Here is a 20,149-nt window from a genome sequence, read left to right as displayed (position 1 = left end):
CTTTCAGAGAGGCATCTGTTCCTCTTGCTGACAAATGTACCATTCTGCCAAGAAAGTTTTTGGAGGAAAAAAAAAAAAAAAAAAACAGAAGAAGGAAAAAAAAAGCAAGAAAAAAGAAAAAAAAAAAAAAAGCGTGTAATTGATGTTATCCCAAGAAAGCGCGATCTCCACCCCTCTCAGCTCCAAGCCCTTCAGGTAAAAGGAAAAAAAAAATCTTTCAAGAATTTGTTGCCTTTTTGAGGGTTAACATCAGAAGACAAGCTTGCCTCGCCTTGGCCAATCAGCTCTCGGCCCTGGCAGCTATAATATAGAACTAAAGGCAGACTCCTCTCACTAGCGTCTTGCTTTGCTACCATTAAAATCAGACCCTTTTTTTGTCTCTCGATTGCTGTCTCCCGACCAAACTCCGATGTGTTCCGTTATCAGCGACCTAAAGCCTGCCATTCCAGCACCTGTCTTGCTAGGGATCGGTGGATAGTATACGATTCAGAAAGCAGACAAGGACATAGGAGGAGAGAGAGCTCTAGAGAGACAGCCAGGGATAGGCACAGAGAGCTTTGAAGTAATTGGATTCAATGGACGAAATGCTGCTGTTGACAAGAATTCTCTTGGTGGGCTTCATCTGCGCTCTTTTAGTCTCCTCTGGGCTGACTTGTGGACCAGGCAGGGGCATTGGAAAAAGGAGACACCCCAAAAAGCTGACCCCTTTAGCCTATAAGCAGTTTATTCCCAATGTGGCAGAGAAGACCCTAGGGGCCAGTGGAAGATATGAAGGGAAGATCACAAGAAACTCCGAGAGATTTAAAGAACTAACCCCAAATTACAACCCTGACATTATTTTTAAGGATGAAGAGAACACGGGAGCTGACAGACTGATGACTCAGGTAGAGCCACAGAGATACCTGTATTTGTGTTTGTTAACCTCTCTGAGCAATCCTAAAGGACGCATCTGTCTTAGTATTTTTGAAAGCCCCCCCCTTTCCCTCTCCCCCTCCTCCCCCCGCCCCTCCAAACTCGACTAGTTTCCCCATTGAATGTAAATACCATCTATCCGGCCAAGTTAGCCGGGGCTGGAGCCGGAGCTGTTTCGATATTTGGTGGGGGAATCTGTGTGATACTTACAGTCATTACCGTGCCATGGCGTTCCCTGTAACTTGGTTAGAGATTGCTGTTTGCATTTGTCCCCAAGGATGCACTTTGATCAAACGAATTGCATACAGCTCAGAGGACCCCAAGTGTATAGTGACCGCCAGGCCACCCACTCATTATTACAAACGTAGTCCGCGGTTGCTGCGCCTGCTGACTTGATTTTTTTCTCTATATATTTGATTTAATTTCTCTTTTTTTTTTCTTTTCATTTCATTTTAACCTTCATTATTATTATTGTTCTCGCGAGCATATTCTAAATTTAGTAGGCATGCAGTCGTGCACTCACAAAAGGCAGCTGAAGCCGGATCGACCATTCCTCATCTGATTCCGTATTACATAGCTCGTATTGCAATACCATCATTTGCAATTGTGCCCATCAGAGCGTAAATATATTGATATTTCTTTAAGGATGCTCGCCGCCAATGCTCTGGTACTTCCATAGGGGAGGGACTTGCAACTTATCGGCATTGCATCACCTTCTGTTTTAAAAAATCTGATGGCACAAGGTTTACAACTGGGTAAATATTGGATTTCGGGTGGAATCGGATTGCGGAACTATTTTATGAACAAAAAGAAAGAAAGGAAAAAAAAGATAAAGGTGAGAGAAAGAGAGAGAGAGAAAGAGAACCGCTCCGAGTCACCTCGTAATTATAATTCATGCTCAACAGAGAGCTCAGCGAAGTCAATTGCTGTGCTAATCCCGGAGTTTCAGAAACTACATGCAATCTAGACACTGGAAATGGGTTTCCTCCAAATATAGGTCAACAGCGCTTTTTTAATATTAATACATTTAAGCCCCACCTTCAGTGCTAGAGCAGGACTCGCCTGGAAGGACTAGGCGGGGAGTGGACGCGGGGAAGGGGGGGTGGGGGGTGGAATTTCCCAAACTCTCCCGTTCCTCGGCCTGATTTTCCGCACGTTGCCGGGTCTCTCGGGGCGAGGGACCGGCGGCCGCCACCATCTCCTCCCGACCACCTTAAATCGCACCGCACCTCGGAGCGCGGCGGCGCCTCCGCCCGCCGCCGCCGCCGCCGCCCCGCGCAGGGCTGCGGAGCGGAGCGGAGCGGGTGCCGGTCCCCGCTCGGGCGCGGCCCGCGCCCCTCCGCGCACCCGCGGTCCTCCGCCCCCGCTGCCTCCGGAGCCGCATCTCTCGCATTTTCAGCTCCACTTACTCCCCTCGCGTATCGATCGCGGCGGCTCGGGTTTCACCCTTCCCTCCGCAGCCCGGCGGCAGCGGCGGCGGCGGCGGCTCCGCGGGAGACGGGCTCCCGCCGGGGCTCGGCGCATCCCTCCCTGCGCGGCTGCGCCGGTGCGTGTGCGCGGCGGAGCGGAGCGGAGCGGAGCGGGGCGGCGGGCGCGGGGGGAGCCGGGGCACGGTCGGGAGCGGTGGGCTGCGGGCCGGGGGCGGACTGCGGGCTGACCCCGGCCCCGCGGCTCTCCCGGGGCACGCCGCGCCGGCTACGCGGCTGGCCGCTCCCGCTGCATAAGCTGGCAGCGTCTGAACTCCTGACCTTCTGTCAACTTCCCTCAGACGAACGAAACGAAAACAAATACTTTCCCCCCCCCTCTCCTTCAGCGCTTGTTCCCGTGCCTTAGACACAAAGGGGGGAGGTGGGCTGAGAGCGGCGGGGCCGGGGAGGCCGCAGGGCCGGGTACCCGGCGGTAAAGAGGGGAGCGAGGTCGGGGAGCGAGCGGGGCTCCGGCACCCCGGGCCGGGCAGGGAGCGGAGAAGCGGAGCGGGGCCGCGCAGCGAGCGCACTGCCTGCCCTCGCTCCCCGCTGCCCGGGCACGGCCGCGTCCTCGGCGGCCCGGGGTGCGGTCCTGCCGCTGGCCTCCCTGCCTTGCTTTCCTCTCCTTCCCTCTCTCGCTCGGCCGGCAACCTCTCGTTAAATCCCAGCCTTTAAACGCCGGCTTCGGGAGCCCTTCAACCATGGAGAGATCTTTCATGGACAGAATCGTTAAACTTGCAGAGTGGTTGCCGAATGCATTAGTCGGTAGTTAATATTAACTCCAGAAGGGTGGGGGGGAACGCAAACAGAGGTAGGTAAGTCAGGTTCTCAACTTTGCAGGTGACACCAGCAGTTTGCTAAGGGCTCCCCCCTTCCTCCCTTTCCTCCCCCCCACCCCGGCCATTGGCTGGATTGGGGAGAGAGATAAGGAGGCCAGGTCAGTATGATAAAGCTGGAATTTGTATGAAATAAAATAGCAATCTCGTGTAATGCAGGCACACAACCAGTGCGCGATGTGAGGAATTTAGAGATCAACTTGGCATTTAGGAAGCCCACCAGGTTGTTTACACTGACAGGTACCTGTTAAGTGTTTCCTTCAAGCAATTCATTTGTGAAGAGATTAGGAGCTGGCAGGAGAGGGCTTGTTGAACAACTTTGCCTCCACACAAAGCGTTAGTGGAGGCAGCCCTGCTGAGCTTCACGGTGGCTGAACAGAATTGGGCTTGATTTGTGGCACACGACCCGATGAATTAATAAATAGTCTGGGCTTCACGGCTTTTGACTCTGACAATCCAGCTCAGGCAGTATAAAAGGGAGAAAAGTCCTTTAGGAGGCCGTTTCTTCTTCTTTATTTCGCCTGGAGCCGGGGAGTGGTGCTGGCAGGGCCATAGCGGCCAGAGCCCCCCGGCGCTGCCCGCGTCCCTGCCCGCGCCCGCTCCTCCCGTGCGGGGCACGACATCGCCGTGTCGCGCAGTGCTGTCGCCTTATCAGCAGCTGAGACGTTTGATCCTTCTCCCCCTTTCCCCTGTAAATCAGTGATGGAGCGTATCTATCCACTCAGGTGTGAGAGGGAGAGAGGGAAAAAATAAAATAAATCAAACTCAACTTCCTTGTACCACTGCACTTTGCTGCCGGGAACGGTGCCGAAACCCAAACACCCGTCTCTCTCCATAAAACGGTAGGCCAGAGAGTCCAAAGTGAGCTCGTGACTGTGTTTTATATCTCTCGGGGACTTTTATATCGCTTTATATCAACCTGTGTGTTGCTGGAATCACTTTTATGGCTGTTGGTGAACACATGGGAACTTCCTTGCTAAACAACCTTGTCACGTCCCTAAAAGTAGCGTCGTCGGAGTAATGGAGGGGCTTTGCCTTCCTGGGACTTTGTGGTCTTTTATTGGCTGTGCTGTGAGCACACTGGGGAGAATGGTCCTGCAGAAGGCCAAGCATAGCAGTCAGGCCAGCAAAAGTGTGGGAAGAGCAGCTTACTGCATCCCGCCGTGGCTTACAGCCACATCGCTATTTGCATCAGGAGAACAACGTCGGGTAGAGGCACCTGAGTTGTTTTCCTCTCAAAAAGGAGGAAGAAAGCTGGCAACGTGTGTGTTTCTAACCCTGTACCTTTAGTCAAGTGCTTTTCAATGCTTTCGGTGCTGATTTCCTGTTTCTGCCGGGCTGAGAGTCCTTCTCTCCTGCCGCCACTGTGTCTATTCCCCGCCTGGCTAAGATGGGAATATCCCCAAAACTTCCAGGGTTTTGGCTCACCTCTTTTCCTCACTTCCCCCTGTCCTGTGTGCCTCATTACTCGATCCCTACGTGCTCCTCGTGCTGCTGGGCCCAGTTCAGCCCAGGGAAGGCTGCTGGCTCTGGACGGTCAATGAAAAACCCTGCAGTACTTTCTCCACGGAGTTGGAAGGGTTTCACTCCACACAAAGGGGCTCCTAGCTTGCATAGCATCCCTGCTCCGCTTAACTTCCCTCCTTGGCCCTCCCTTGCTTTTCATCTTCCCACTAAGAGCCATATTATTGTATGGATTTGCTCGGCTTTGTAGGCGAGCGCCGATGTATGTTTGAAGCGGAGTGAATGCTCCCAGCCCATGCAGCTTTGAGGGCTCTAATGAGTGATGGGCGAAGGGAGAGAAGAAAAAAAACACCCCTCCCTCCAGCACATAAAGGCTGTTAACATGTATTGATACCCTTTTCAACACAGAATTAAGCTGAAAAGACCCGCAGAGACATTCCGGGGGGGAATCCGTGACTCTGAGATATATGGCGAGTGTTTGTTCTGGGCAGAAACTTTGCTCTCGGGAAGGGACAGGGCACTTAGCGGCAGGAATTCGCTCCGTGCAGCTGGCTTTGAATCGGCCAGCGCCGGCAGAGGGGGGTCCCCCTGTCCCCGCAGCAGGTGCCAGGGCAGGGAGAAGGCTCGTCCCCGTGGATATTCGCGGTGTTTGATCCTCTGTTCATCCCGTGTCCCCAGGTTTCACTCTCCCCCTCCTCACCTGCCTCCCGTCCTTCCCTGGCTGCAGGGGAGGTGAAGATGCTCAGTCCTGGCTGAGCCCATCCTGGGGCGCGTTTGGCGAGGAGGGCAGGAATGGCGGGAGAGGGAAGCGGGATGCGGCCCAGGGGGGCATCGATAACGAAGGAGGGGTGTTCCCCTGGCTGCAGCACCCCCACAATGACCCTTTCCTATCTGCCCGTATCCCCGCAGCGCTGCAAGGACAAGCTGAACGCTCTGGCGATCTCGGTGATGAACCAGTGGCCCGGGGTAAAGCTGCGGGTAACCGAGGGCTGGGACGAGGACGGCCACCACTCCGAAGAGTCCCTGCACTACGAGGGCCGCGCCGTGGACATCACCACGTCGGACCGGGACCGCAGCAAGTACGGCATGCTGGCCCGCCTGGCCGTCGAGGCTGGCTTCGACTGGGTCTACTACGAGTCCAAGGCGCACATCCACTGCTCCGTCAAAGCAGGTAAGGCGGGCAGCCTGCCCAGGGACGTGCCGAGGTGGGGAGACATCCCCGGGCAGGAACTCAGCGCCCTAGAGCCTTCTGTGACCTGTCTCTGCTGCCGGGCTCCCTCCTCTCCTCCCTGCAGGTCCCCATCGCCGGCTCTGCTCCCGCGGGGATGGGAGCAGAGCCCCGGGGCGCAGCCGGCCTTCCTCCCTCCTCTTAGTGACCCCGTCGAAGCAGAGGTGGGGGTGAAGGAAAGAGTGAGGGGGAAGGAAAAAACAAAGCCCAGCCAGCTGCAGCAGTTTTTCACAGCACTTTTATTTGGGTGATTTGCTTGGCCAGCCTCCCCACGAGAGCTGCGTCGCAGCCACACACCCTTCTCCTCCCCCCGTGGGGTCTGATGCTTTCCCCATCCAAGGAGCATGTTCAACACAAACACTCGTGGCCGTCTCCAGCCGCCCCGCTGGCTGCACGCCTTACTCGTGAGCGCTAATCTCCGAGTGGGAGCCGGCCAGGAAAATAAATAAGTAACGTGGTCCCCAGCCTCCTTCAGCGGTAGCCGCTAGGAAATTCCCAGATAGGGATACACATACACATAATTTTTTTTCCTCCCCTCCCCTGTGCTTACAACGCCACACGCTGTCTCAACTCGGGAACAGCTCGCAAGAAATCCCCGACTCGCAGAGTTTCTTTTCTTGACACTTGACACGTTTTTTGGTGGAGCAAATCTGTCAGCGAGTGACAGCCCCCAGCTCCACCGCCTCCCTCCATCCAGCTGTATGACATCGAAAGCTCCTTTTAAGAGCATACCCTAGCCCAACAACCTGCTGGATGTGTCAGGAGACACTTGGCTGCAAAAGAAAATAATGGGCTTTCTTTAAATATAGCTGTTTGCTTCAAACCCAGCAGCCCCTCGGCAGGGAAACAGCCCAGCCCTGCCGTGCCCACCTGCAGGAGGGGTTCACGTCCCCCACTCCTGCCCGGAGCTCCCCAGGGGTTGAGCACCTCTCCTGGCCCATGTGGGCTTTGTCCTGAGAGCCTGCTACTGCTTTTGTTCAGCTCCTGGGTCCTTTCTAGGCGAAAAGAGGCCCTGCAAAGCTGTCAGCTGCGTGCAGATCTGAAACTGCCCTTTCAATAGCCAAGATGGGCTTTGTAGCGCAAGGTGTCCGATTGTGGCGCGCCGTGACCTTAGCCCAGGAGCACCTCCTAATCCACCCCAGGGGTGTTTCACAGGAGGGGAGCCACCCCAAGCTGCTCATTGAGATTCGGCACACAAGGACTCGGGGGCAATATTTGGAGGGTGTCAGGCAGGGTCGTGTGACTGTACGAGGCAGGCTGAAGGGAGCAGGCTTGAATTCCACTCTCTCAGCCTGATCTTAAACTGTCCAAACCTCATTTCATGACAGAGCATCTCATGAGAAGATTAAATCCCATAATGCCAGCAGGAAGATTCTTTATCTAGATCTCTGTTTGCAAAAAGTATGATCCAGGAGACTGGAATGCGAAGAAGAGTTCCCCCAAGGCCTGAATTATTGTCACCAGAACAGAGGAGGGAGAGGCAGGGGTGGTAAAAGGGACATTGATAATGCGCTACAGCAAGTATTTAGAGCAAGCTTCTACATTTAAAATTCAAATACAGGTCTTGAGTGCCTTGGAAAAGTGGCTCTGCTGTGCAAATAGTGCTTGGAAGGTCCTGGGTTTTTGGAGAGCATGTGTGTGAATTGGCACATAGGGTTTCTGCACCTGAACAAATAGGGAGGGGGAGAAAAGGGGGGAAAGAAGCTGGGAAAAAAATGGAAGTGTCCTCTCTTCCAAGAGTGTCTGCATTTATTACATGAATCAGAATGACAATGCTGATCCTTTATTGGATTTTAATTAGAGAACCCAAACAAGCGCAGCTCAAAGAAGCAGATTTTCACACCTCTGCCAATTCACTGGCATGTTTGTAGAGCTGCTACACTACTACATCTATTCATCAAGTCCCTGAATATGCAAACAAAGCTCTAGCCAGACCTTTACTGCCAGCTTGTAGGAAGGTGTAGTTTACTAGCAGAGGCCTCCACATAAAGCACATAGCTTGTTTGTTGCCATGTCCTCCCTGAAGAGGGAGGCCTTGGAGATCTTGCTGCTTCATTTCTGAAGGAGAAGTGATAAAGTCATTAGCAAATCAATAATGGTCTAATTTTCACCCTTCCTGTCCTTCCTGAGAAAGTCATTAGGAGATACTCCAAGGGTTTGTTTAAATCATAGGAATTTCAGTAGCAGCCACAGAGACAAAATATAAAATCTGTCCATCTTAAGGGGCTAAATCATGAGGTTTCTTAACTGGTATAGGGAGTAACTGGGAGAAAGCAGGGAAAGGCAAAGGAGGGATGGGGAATCTCAGCACTTGCTACCATGACATCCTGTGGGATATTAACCAATATTTAAAAAACCAGAGTAGTTAGGAACACTGCAAGTCCCTCTGTTAAGACAGAGATCAGCCTGGAGCACAGCAGACTTTTTTTCCCACCACCCCACAGGTGGCTGAGCTTCCAAAAAATGATTTTCAAGAGAGACAGAGTCTCATTGCTACTTTTGCTTTCCTTAAGTCTGAGATAGTTCCTCTCAGTAGCACAGGAAAGCAGCAACAGCTACTCTAAGCTCTGAGTAACTCCCAAGAGCTGGAGGAGGTGGAGGAGGCGTTTGCTTGGGCCTGGCACAGGTGTTGGGCTGCTCTGGGAGCACACGCTCTGAGACAGGGAAGAGCATGCTTCTCCTAGGGGGGAGGGAGAGGTTTCTTTCTTTTCTGGGAGAGGATTGAAGCAGAGTGCTGGAGATGCCAGGCAGGGGTGCTGTGAGTGTGGGATGTGCCCCAGTAGCCACCATGCTGAGCGGGAAGGCTGGAGGCAGCATGGGGGCTTGTGCAGCACTATGCAGGGGGATTTGGGAAATTTGGGCTCCTGCTTTGCAGTGCCAAAATTTGTGTGCAACCTGAGGCAAAGTCTCCTCCTGTCCTCTGCTTTTTGCTGCCCTAAATTTGCTCCTTGAGTAAGAGCTGAGTGGGGACCCCGAGCATCGAGAGCACAGGCACTTGCTTAGGGAAGAAACTTTATGCCAGCAAAACCACTCAGCTTTGAAAGCCTGCAACTTATCTGGCATCAGGTGTCAGTGCAGGGTAAACAGCAGCCAAATGGGAAGTTCTTCCAGAAGAGATTTTGTTCTGGAACAGTTTTCTCAGTGGAAATATTTTGGCTCATTTCCTTTATGAGAAAAATCGCTCTTGTAACTCCTAACCCAGAGGAGATTTTACACTGACTCAAATCTGGCAGGAAGGGGATTCTCACTTGACCCACTGAGTGCAAATGGGGCGTGCTCATAGATGAGGGTGAAGGAATTTCAGAGGGGAATCTGGCTTTGTCCTGCACTTTTTTGGTGGGTTGGGGTGGCTGGGGAAGTGCTAAGTTCCTGCATGCTCCCGTACCCCAGCCCGGCATGTGCCTCCTCTAACCCTGCTCTGCCTCTCTCCTTGCGCAGAAAACTCAGTGGCAGCCAAATCTGGTGGTTGCTTCCCTGGCTCGGCCACGGTGCACCTGGAGAAAGGTGGGACCAAGCTGGTGAAGGACCTGAGGCCTGGAGACAGGGTGCTGGTGGCCGACACCGAAGGCCGTCTGCTCTACAGCGACTTCCTCACCTTCCTGGACCGCGAGGACGGCTCCCACAAGCTCTTCTACGTCATCGAGACCCGGCATCCCCGGGCCCGGCTGCTGCTGACGGCCGCCCACCTCCTCTTCGTGGCCCCCCAGCAGAACCAGTCCGAGGCGGGGAGCGCCGGCAGCGGGCGGGCGCTGTTCGCCAGCCGCGTGCGGCCGGGCCAGCGCGTCTTCGTGCTGGGCGAAGGCGGGCGGCGGCTGCTGCCGGCGGCCGTGCACCGCGTGTCGCTGCGGGAGGAGGCGTCGGGAGCCTACGCGCCGCTCACCGCCCAGGGCACCATCCTCATCGACCGCGTGCTGGCCTCGTGCTACGCCGTCATCGAGGAGCACAGCTGGGCGCACTGGGCCTTCGCTCCCTTCCGCCTGCTGCAGGCCCTGCTGGCCGCCCTCTGTCCCGCCGGGGTGGGGTGCCCCATGGGAGACCCCACGGCCCCCGGCATCCACTGGTACTCTCGGCTCCTCTACCGCATCGGCAGCTGGGTGCTGGATAGTGACTCTCTGCACCCGCTGGGCATGATGGTGTCGTCCAGCTGAGGGCACCCCGCGCCATCCCGCCAGGCTCCAACGGAGAGACAGAGACACGGAGGGAGAGAGAGAGAGAGAGAGAGAGAAAGGAGAGAAAAAAAAAAGAAAGAAAAAAAAGAAAACACTAAAAGAAAAAAAAAAAAAAGGAAAAAAATACATATTTTTAAAAGAGAGCACGGATTAAGACTTAAAAATAATAATAATAAAATAATAATAATTAAGTAGGACAGTCCAAAGTAGACTTAAAGGGAAACAAAGACCCCTGGAAGTTCTGTTCTGTTTAGTTTATAAATATATATATATTTTTATTTGTTTTGTTTTGTTTGTTGGTTGCTTTTTTTTTTTTCCTCCTCTCCTGGATATTTATTTCTTTGGTATTTTGAATAGATGTTTTAAATGATATGAACCGGACCTTCAAGAGCCTTAAATAGTTTCTTTGATAATTTATTATCATGTGAACTGTACTCACAGGAGAAAAAATTATTTTGTGAGGCCAAGCAAAACTGCGCAGAGTCTATTTTTCTACATGTCATGTGTGTCCTGACTTTCAGAAAGCAAAATTCTGTACTTTCCCATCTCTCCATTACATTGCTCTTTCATTTCAGCAAGTTCTAAAAAACAAGCAAACAAACAAACAAACACACACAAAAAAGACAAACTTCATGGGGGTCCGTAAATTATATTTTTATACACAGAATTGTAAATTAGATTTTTTTGAGAGATCAATACTTAACTGAATCACATTTCGTTTTTTGAAATAGTGTAAAATATGAGAATATATTATTTTAATTTAAATAGTTGCAAATGTAACATCATTTCCTGTATTGTTTACCATGTTTTGCTTTGTAAAAACATCATTTGGCCACGTTCATGGAAGTTCATGGAAGTCGAGACTGTTACACAAACTTTTTATTTGCAAAAACCGTAAGAAACCTTGTTATTTTTAACTTCAGAAAAAGTTTATTAGAAAATAATATTTTTTAAAAAGCGCACATGGCGGCAATTCTGTGACGATGGAGATGGTAGTTTGTACAGAGGGGGGAAAAGGATGTTTTGCATTAATAAATTGAGAAATAACTGCTGTAAATTTACTAAAATGTATTTTTGAATATTTTGTAATAGTTTTAATAGTTTTATAGAAATAAAATGTGCCATGCACAGTTTGGTTAGTATATAATAACTAAGAGTTCCTGGTGCATCCCATTTTTTTTTTTCCTTTTTGCTTGTTGGTTTAGGAAACATGATACCTAAATGAGTGCCCATTATTTTATTTAGATGTGTTGCTTATAACATTTAATTTTGGTACTTTAATTAAGGAAACGAATCCATCACATCTGTGCATTACCTGGAATCTCTTGTACTGACAGTAGAACCTCACTTATTTGCACGAGCAACCAGGAGACGGGTTTCCCTTTGCCAGAGCCCTGGCTCCCCATCCCTGCTCAGGCAATGCTCCTCTCTTCCAGCTCCAGCCCCGACTCCATGTCCACCTCCCAGTCTGGAATGGAGACTGTAGATGGCTCTTAAAATTGATTTCTGAGGATGCTAAATCAAGTTTTCCCTTTGAAGTGCATTACTGTGGAGGGAGGCAGCTGCCTTCTCCTTTTGGCAACTCCGGGATTTTGGTGGACTTCAATTTGGGTGCCCAGAAGATGGAAATCTGAGGGAGAGACATTGACTTTGGTGAGTTAGAGGGGTTCATGTGGCTGATGCTGGAAGAAGGAGACAGCCACCAGATTTCACTGACTGCTTTGAGTAACAGCACAGAGCTTGGGGCCACTGAGAACAGAGCAAAACATCCTTTGCAAAACAAACAAAAGGGTAAAGATTTGTTCATTTGTGCTGAGAGACATTCCTTAGCTGTAATGCAGGAGTCTGTCCCATGGGTGCCACCCATGGGTGAATGTGCTGGAGATGTGTTTTAGGAGCTGAGTGATGGGGCCAGCGCTGCATCCCCTGCCTGGTCCCAGCCCCAACCCACCCTGAGGGGATCATCCTTGACAGGTGCTGATCAGTGAGGTTCTGCTGCGCCACGTGCTCCTCCACTGAGGGTTTCCAGGATCCCTTTAAAAATGTTGCAAAACATTGTGTGCGCATGTGTGTGCGCGTCTGCGACGGGACCGTGCCAGAAGGGAGCTTACCTTGAATGTCTTCTCACCTTTTCTTTGGTTTCCATTACTTGCCAGTCTAGGATGTTCATCCACCAGGCCTTTTGCTCCAGAGACACAGCCACGTTCTCTGCTGGGATGGACGGCATCTCCACAGCTCCCAGAACGTCCCTGCCTGGGGCCATCTCCAGAGAGTGTCGACCATGCCCTTCCATGCTGAAATCCCAGGAGCTTCTGGAGCGCTGTCAGGAGCTGGAGGCCAAGTTCCACGCACGAGCATTGCTGTGTGAAGCCCTGACAGATGGATGTGGTTTCTCCTTCCTGTCAGCCTCTAGTCCAGCCCCACTTCCAACCTCCAAAGCTTGGACATGGCCAGGGTGATGAGACTTTGGAGTGACCACAGTGTGCTGCAGCACCAGGAGAGGAACAAAGCCACCCTCATGCCTACCCAACGAGAGGCATCATGGAGACTGTGGACTTCCTGCTGGGTGCTGAGGACCTGCTGTCCACCCCAGCTTGGACTCTGCCACCTCCCTGTCTTTGGGGTGTGCTGAGGGCTGCAAACCCAGATGATTTGGGGCATGTGAGAATGTTATCGTGGAACAAATGAGTCTCTGCTGTGAGTCTGGCCTTAGTTTGGCAGCATCTGAGCTCTCTTACCCCGTCTCTGAGAGGTGGTTGCCATTTTTTAAGGCCTCTACACTCAAAGAAATGACCGTGTTGGAAGGTGCCTTCTCCAGAGGTCGGATGGTGGAGGTGTTTAGGGATGTCAATGATCGAACTTTAAGCCACTGGCTGGAGGGCTTCAATCTAAATTGCATCTGAGATGTTAAAGAGCCATCAGACCAGAGCCCACACTTGTGTCAGGGCAGGGCACATGCCTGGATGGGACCACACCAGACATTGCCTCATTTAATCTTCACCCAAAGGCCGAGACGAGCTCAGATCTTTGTGGTGTGAGAGAAGCTTAGATGCTCTTACACCAGGATCAGCCTGTTTCACTGAGCAGAGAAATGCTGTGCCATGTTCTCCGTCGCACTTATTCCAAGCAGCTTTACGTCTTCCTCTCACCGTGTCTGAATTCCACCTCTCCCTCTGGCTCCTCTCATCAGGATCACCCCTCTGTGGTGTGTTAGAAGTGCTTCCTTAGATGGGCCAATCCAACCCACAGCCACAGCTCTTGTATGAAGGATGTACTGTCATAACCTTGTGCAAAACATCTAGGAGATGTCACTGTCCGTTTTCAGGGTCCGAGTATGGCAATAGTTTGTATAAAATGTACACATAGTGGTGGCTACAGAATAGTTTATGACTAAATACATATCTATTACTGTCAAAATAATGTATAAGAATGTACTTGAAGCTATTATCCTTGTGCTCTGTTGTCTGAATAATTAAAGAAATTACAGACACTTCCTGAAATGTCTGATATGTGATGGCATTCCTATTGCACACCTCTGAGGAGTTTACCCTGATGAAATTGAAATGCAGAGTGGGGGATCCTGTGGGATTTGGTATTGGACTCTTCAAACACACCAGGAATTGTGCCAGTGGGGCTCTATGTGGTGGCCACAGCCTCCTTCTCCTCCCACCTACAGCCACGTGGGCAGTCTGTCATTTACCTGTGAAATATTGCGTGGCTCTGCAAAGCCAACTCATTTGAAGGGTTCTGTGGGGTGGCAGAGGTGCCCTGAAGGGCAGCCCACCAGCAGCTGCCTGTCCTCTCCACCTCCCCCAGCCAAGCCAATGTGAGAAATGACCCTAATGAGACTGGGACTAGTCTGTGTTTACTTGACCAATAGTTCAGGCAGTTTCCTGGTGCTCAAACCCTCCAAAGGGAAGCTGGAATGTGCCAGTAAAAGAGGATCACATCCACAGAGCATCACTAAAATCCAAGCCAAGCACTGGGGTGAACCAGGTGTTTTCCAGCCTGTAGCTGTGCTGTGCCTCAGCCAGCAGCTCTTGGTGCCCTCACAGGAGAAAGTTTGCCTAGCTGGCTCTTTAGATGTATATGCACATATATGTCTACATATATAACACTATTATCCTGATATTAGGAGCTCAGCACATCCCACCAGGACATAAATATGTTTACACTGGCCCTCCTGAGCATTTCCCACCATGCTGAGGCTGAACAGGAGATGTAAATCAGCCTGGCTGGGTGATAATTGGGCAGCAGTTTTGCAGCCCCAGTACAGCATCTATTTCAATTACAGGGGGAAGGAAACCAGAAAGAGCATTTTATCTTACTCATTACTGCAAGCCATAAGGGACCACTAGATTTCTCAAGCTTTTGAAATTCTCTCTTCAGCAGTTTCTGCCTTGAAACTAGTTCAAACTTAACTGAAAAAAAGGTCAATTTTCCATGTACAGAGCCCTTCAGAGCTTTCAAAGGAGCAGTGCTAATGTGATCCTTGGCCCAGGAGGGCTGAAAGGGAAAAAAAATCATCTTTAAAAAAAAGCATCTTTACAAGCAATGGGATTGTCTCAGATTTGATAGGGGCCCCATAGCCACTGTTTGGGCCAAGATTGTTAAATATAATTTTTAATGCTTTGCATTTGGGGTGTTTGGACTTATGTATTTAAATAATTTTGGTTTTCAGGGATGAAAAGGAGTGAACAAATGCAGGAAATAAGAGTTTAAGAGTTTAATGATCTTGTCCTGGTTCCAGTGAAATCAAGAGTGGCATCCAGAGGTGATTTGGGTGCACAGGCAATTGTGCACCTTAAAGCTGAGTGCAGGACCCTATGTAACTTCTTTTCCTTTCATTTTTAAGTGAGAGCAAGACATCTCTTTGGACAAATATTACTGCAAATCAGGGATGATTTGCCACAAGGTCAGGAAATCTGTTTGGGGCAAAAATATTTGGTTTGATGTCCTGTGACCTAAATGTGAAATAAATATTAGATTTGCTCAGTTTGGTGTGAACAGATGTCTGTTTGTATTACTGGGGAGGAGAGGTGACAAGGGATGCTCTGCATGGTGTGACTGTGGAGGGTTCCTTGGCCACCAAACTCACATCTGGCTGCTGCCCAAGGGCAGGAGGGGTTGGACATGGCCAGGGGAGCAGGGATGCTCTGAGAACACCGAGTGCTTCATGCAGCTCTGCCCAGCTCACTGGCCCTGGGAATGGCACAGGGACCCCTTCCCCTTCAGCCCATCTCTGGGGCAAAGCTTCTCTGGACCAGACCTCTGGGACATCAGGATGCCTCCCTTGGAAAGGGGATGTGCTCACAGGGAAACCATACTTGGGAATGCTGGATCATTCCAAGTTTTGAGACTTTTGATGGCATTGTCTGCAAGGGAGTGGATGATGCATCTGTGTGCAATTACAGCAACTTCCTTTTGGTCTCATGACAGACAGACACTGTGTCATAGTCCTGTCACAGGCTTTCACTGGGTGGAGGAAACTTATTTACAAGCAGGATACAGATCAGGCCTTGGCTAGTTTGGAGCATTAAAGCATTTCATGGGCCTTTTTTTTTTTTTTTTTTTGGAGCAGTTTAGGCTGTAAGGAGCCCCTGGTGGTCCCAGGTCTCACCTCAGCCCATCCTGGGCCCACTTAGGACAATCTGCTGGAGGCCACCCTCTGTCAGGTCCTACATGTCTGCAAGGATGGAGGGGCTCCAACCCTCTCCATCCCTCTGAGAAACTGGTTTTGTTAAATATACTAACAGTTTTCCTAAATACAGCAGCCTTGCATCCCATCTACCAAGAATCTTCCTTTATAATCTTGCATTTATTCTGTGAGGAAGGAGAGCAAAGAGTTAAAACAAGATTAGTTTTAAGAAATCCCAGACAGAATCTGGGACATTCAGAGCTCTGCCAAGTTCTGCTGCTGCTCCTGCAGCCTGCCCTGAGCACAGAGCTGAAGCCTCACTCACCCAGCTCACCTCTTCCTTGTAAGTCAGCCCCATCCTGTTTTCTACAGCAGTACGAACTGGTTTTAATTATTAGACAGTAATGAATGCAAATAAATATTTGTCTCAGGATTGCTCATGAACAATTCTCTTGGAATAGTCACTGGTTGGGGTGTAAGCTTTGTTGGCTTTGCCAAATGATGCCCTTTCGACTCAGCAGAGTTCTGGAAACAGGAGTGTAATAAATGTTCAGTATCAAACAAGTCTGTTCTGGCAGAGTATTTGTGAATAACCATTTTGTGCTAACACCAGTGGAAGCTATGGGGTTCACAGGCATCAGAAAGTCCAACTGCCATTCAAATATTTGCAAATAATGAATATGTGATCCCACAAATAACAACAAACCAACCTGGTTGCTTTCATTGAGGAAAATGATTATGAATCACTGTGTACTGTGGGCTCCATCCAACAACCACCAGCGTCAAAAGAAGTTTTTCCACAACTTCAAACAAGCAGGGAGCTGAGCTGTGTTTGCTCAGCTTTACCTGGTGTATCCAACACTCTCATATTGCACCATCAAATAATAGGATTTATCAGGCCAGTAAGAATTTCCCAGAGCAGCCAAGAGTGGGCACATTTCACCTCCTGACTGCAAATGTGCAGCTCCCACTGATGTCAGCAGGGTTATGTATGGGCAAAATGAGGTCAGACTGTGTTGCCCTACTTTATGTGCCCTGTGGTATTACACTCAATTAAGTTTTGTCTCCCAGGACACAGCCTCTCTCCCACTTAAGTCACCAGGAACTTTGTCACTGCACAGCAGTGCAGGAGGAGGAACGAAATACCAGCCTTTGATCCAGAGTGCAATGAGTTTTAACCCATGTATTCAGGAACTTTCAGCTGCACTTTGAAAAGAGTGGGTTAAATTCACTAAAAAACAAATATATCCATGAAAATCCAACATGGGGCATCTTCAGGAGAAGGTAACAGCTTTGCCAGCTCACCCAGAGCCTTGCAGAGTGTAGCAGACTCAGCAAGAGCTGCTTGCCAAGGCAGCAGGGCATCTTTCCTGCCCTCTGCCAACAGCTCCTCAGTGATCCCTGCAGAAAGATCCTGAATATCACGGACAACACCTTTTAGAGAGCACAGCAGGATCAGTCACATCTTCTGTGTGGGTGACCACGTGCTTGACTATTTTGAAAATATTAACCACTGGTTATGAACTGAAACTGTAAATAGCTGTAGGAAGGAGAAAACAGTAAAGCAAAAAAAATTCCTCATTGCAGACAAATAAGTTGCAAAGAACAATGCCAGGCTTTGAGTGAAGCAGGTTTGGTCCTTGTCCCTTTGATGGGGTTTCTTCTGATTTTGAGCAAGTAGCTTGTTGTCCCCCTGGCTTTACCAGAGATGGGCAGAAAAACATCTCTGAGGATACTTTTCCACAGTCTGTGGGGTCAACATGATGAGAAACACAGTGGATCAGATATCATCAACTACTTCCCATGTGCAGCTCTGAGGATTTCCTCTGTGGGCACATGGTGAAATGCAGGAACTGCCCAAAACCTTTACTGACAAATAGTCAGGCTATTTGAAAGTCCTCTTAATTTATCCTTTGGTAAAAAAATTGATTTAATTTTTAGACATCTCACAGCTGCCAGTATTAGGCATCCTTATATTTAAAAATCAGCATACTTCCTGCCAGATTTTTAATTCCATTCTAAATACCTTTGCAAAAGAGGACAGATGACTTTTTGCACGATGCTAAACTCTGCATTACACACATACATCACAAGGAGGACCCACAAGGCTTTAGCCAGACCAAGGGTAAGAAAATATTTTGGTTTCTGATTGTGTCTCCACCATGGAGAGGAGATTCCTGCTGGCTGGAGAGTCTGGCTGGACAAGATCTCTGTGGACTAATGAGTGAGCTGAGAGCTCACAGAGAGCTGCAAATATGTCTGAATGTAGGTGTCCTAACCTTACTTCTGAATCCTGCCTAAAGTGTCATGTCAGCCTTCTGCAGAGGCTCCCCATGGAGCCCCAGGCTACATTGGGAGCATCCCTGTCTCATCCAGGGGTCCTCATGTGGGGTGCATATAGATTTTCCTTAGCTCTGCAGAGTGACCAGCTCTGGGCCCAGATGCTCACCCCTCTCTCTGTTCTGTGCTGGGGTAAGCCCAGTGTAGCCCAAACCCAGAGCTTTCTCTGGGGCTGGCTCTCCACTGAGGGATTAGAACTTCAGAGAGGCCACAAACCTCAGTGCCTCTCTTTCCAAGAGCAGGGCACACTTGTTCAGCCTTGCCTGCGTAGGTATAAACACTGTGCACTTACAGCCCAGTTAATTAAAACTATTCCCACTCAATTCTCCCCCAGGGAAGGAAGGGAGAAGATAGATGCTCATGGGAGGGGTGCCCATCACATTGCTTAATGTGATCTGGAGTGGGGCATGCAGTGCTGTGGGGATAAAAAACTGTGGGGATCTGAGGGAGCACCATGGAGAGCTGTCCCTGGAAAGAAATCTCCCTTAAGGTGTGCAGTGTGGAAGGGAAGGAGTGGTGTGTTTCCAGGAGACAGAGCAGGAGACCAAGACCTGCTCCCCAAGGCAAGGAGGCATGGATGGAGGCTTGCCCTGACACTCACCCAACACAGGATTCTTGCTTGAGACTTTTGGGGGTCTTGGGAACCTCCCACCTTCCAAAGCCCAGTTTTTTGGGCAGCTCATGGAAAGGACAGGAGAAATCCCCAGCACCTGAGTGTGTGCACTGGTCTGTGCACTGGTGCAGTCTGAGTGACTCAGCTCTGCCACCAGGAGCTGTCCTGGGCACCAGACACAAACCAGCCACAGCTCTCCACACTCTGCTCCCAAGTCATTCATGGGAGTCACTCATGGACACACCAGGAGTCACTGGGGATGCACCAGGAATCACTGGGGACACACCAGGAGTCACTGGGGATGCACCAGGAGTCACTCATGGACACACCAGGAGTCACTGGGGATGCACCAGGAGTCACTGGGGATGCACCAGGAGTCACTGGGGACACACCAGGAGTCACTGGGGATGCACCAGGAATCACTGGGGATGCACCAGGAGTCACTGGGGATGCACCAGGAGTCACTCATGGACACACCAGGAGTCACTGGGGACACACCAGGAGTCACTGGGGATGCACCAGGAGTCACTGGGGATGCACCAGGAGTCACTCATGGACACAGCAGGAGTCACTGGGGATGCACCAGGAATCACTGGGGACACACCAGGAGTCACTGGGGATGCACCAGGAGTCACTGGGGACGCACCAGGAGTCACTCATGGACACACCAGGAGTCACTGTCCCCAGTGGGGACACACCAGGAGTCACTGGGGACACACCAGGAGTCATTCATGGACACACCAGGAGTCACTGTCCCCAGTGGGGACACACCAGGAGTCACTGGGGACACACCAGGAGTCATTCATGGACACACCAGGAGTCACTGTCCCCAGTGGGGACACACCAGGAGTCGCTGGGGCCTGCCTTAGGGGTGTGTGGATGTGCAAGGGTTCACAGGGAGCAAGTGCAGATGCCTCAGGAGCTCAGGTGGCTTCCAGCAGGTGCTGAACAATACCAGGGGCAGAAGAAAAGCTGTAGCTTTGTGGGATCTGCTGGCTGCAGCCAAAGCTGACCTATGTGCTCCACCAAGATTCCAGGCATGCCAAGTGTTCATGCCTTTCCCAAACCAGGATTAACCAACTGCATTTAGAAACAGGCAGGGGGATGTGTCTGTGCAGCCCCTGCCCCATCAGGGACTCAGCATGGAGACATCTGGACAGCAGTGGTGCCATTCCTGAGGGAGATGTGCTATGGGTTCCTCACCTGGGGCTCAGGCTCTTGTGAATCTGGGACTAAAGAAGCTTGCAGGGTAGGACCAAAGTGTCCCAAATGTTCAAAATGAGAGAAAAGTCAGATTTCATCCTATAGGTCCCTAAATTGTTGCTTTACCAATGTAAAAAAGGCCAAGTTTGGACTCCCCTTGGAGCTGCTCCTTGCACCAGGGAAGTGTTTTGCCTGATCACAAGGTGTTCCTTTTTAGGGGTGTTCTTTTCTCTTAGCAAGGAAATGCCTGTACTTTATTTATCAACTGAAGCAAGGAATG

At 50.5% G+C, this 20,149-nt stretch overlaps 1 protein-coding gene across 1 annotated transcript; it reads left to right on the top strand.

Annotated features, from left to right (window-relative positions):
• The first annotated feature begins 286 nt into the window (after positions 1-286).
• On the top strand, positions 287-15,070 carry SHH (sonic hedgehog signaling molecule). Its single transcript, XM_054642148.2, has 3 exons — positions 287-884; positions 5,588-5,849; positions 9,345-15,070. Exons 1-3 carry the CDS (start codon positions 576-578, stop codon positions 10,052-10,054), a joined length of 1,281 nt encoding a protein of 426 aa, XP_054498123.1. The 5' UTR covers positions 287-575; the 3' UTR covers positions 10,055-15,070.
• The last annotated feature ends 5,079 nt before the right edge of the window (positions 15,071-20,149 follow it).

The sequence above is a fragment of the Agelaius phoeniceus genome, chromosome 1 (assembly GCF_051311805.1).
Source record: "Agelaius phoeniceus isolate bAgePho1 chromosome 1, bAgePho1.hap1, whole genome shotgun sequence".
In the NCBI taxonomy this organism is placed as follows: domain Eukaryota; kingdom Metazoa; phylum Chordata; class Aves; order Passeriformes; family Icteridae; genus Agelaius; species Agelaius phoeniceus.
The sequence above is the reverse complement of the archived record's forward strand: the minus strand, read 5'-3'. Positions and strand labels throughout refer to the sequence as shown.

Excerpts from the sequence above, each read along its gene's own strand:
- SHH (XM_054642148.2), top strand. The coding sequence starts at position 576 with ATGGACGAAATGCTGCTGTTGACAAGAATTCTCTTGGTGGGCTTCATC. Across the intron at positions 885-5,587 it reads CTGACAGACTGATGACTCAG|CGCTGCAAGGACAAGCTGAA; the intron begins GTAGAGCCACAG and ends GTATCCCCGCAG. Across the intron at positions 5,850-9,344 it reads CCACTGCTCCGTCAAAGCAG|AAAACTCAGTGGCAGCCAAA; the intron begins GTAAGGCGGGCA and ends CTCCTTGCGCAG.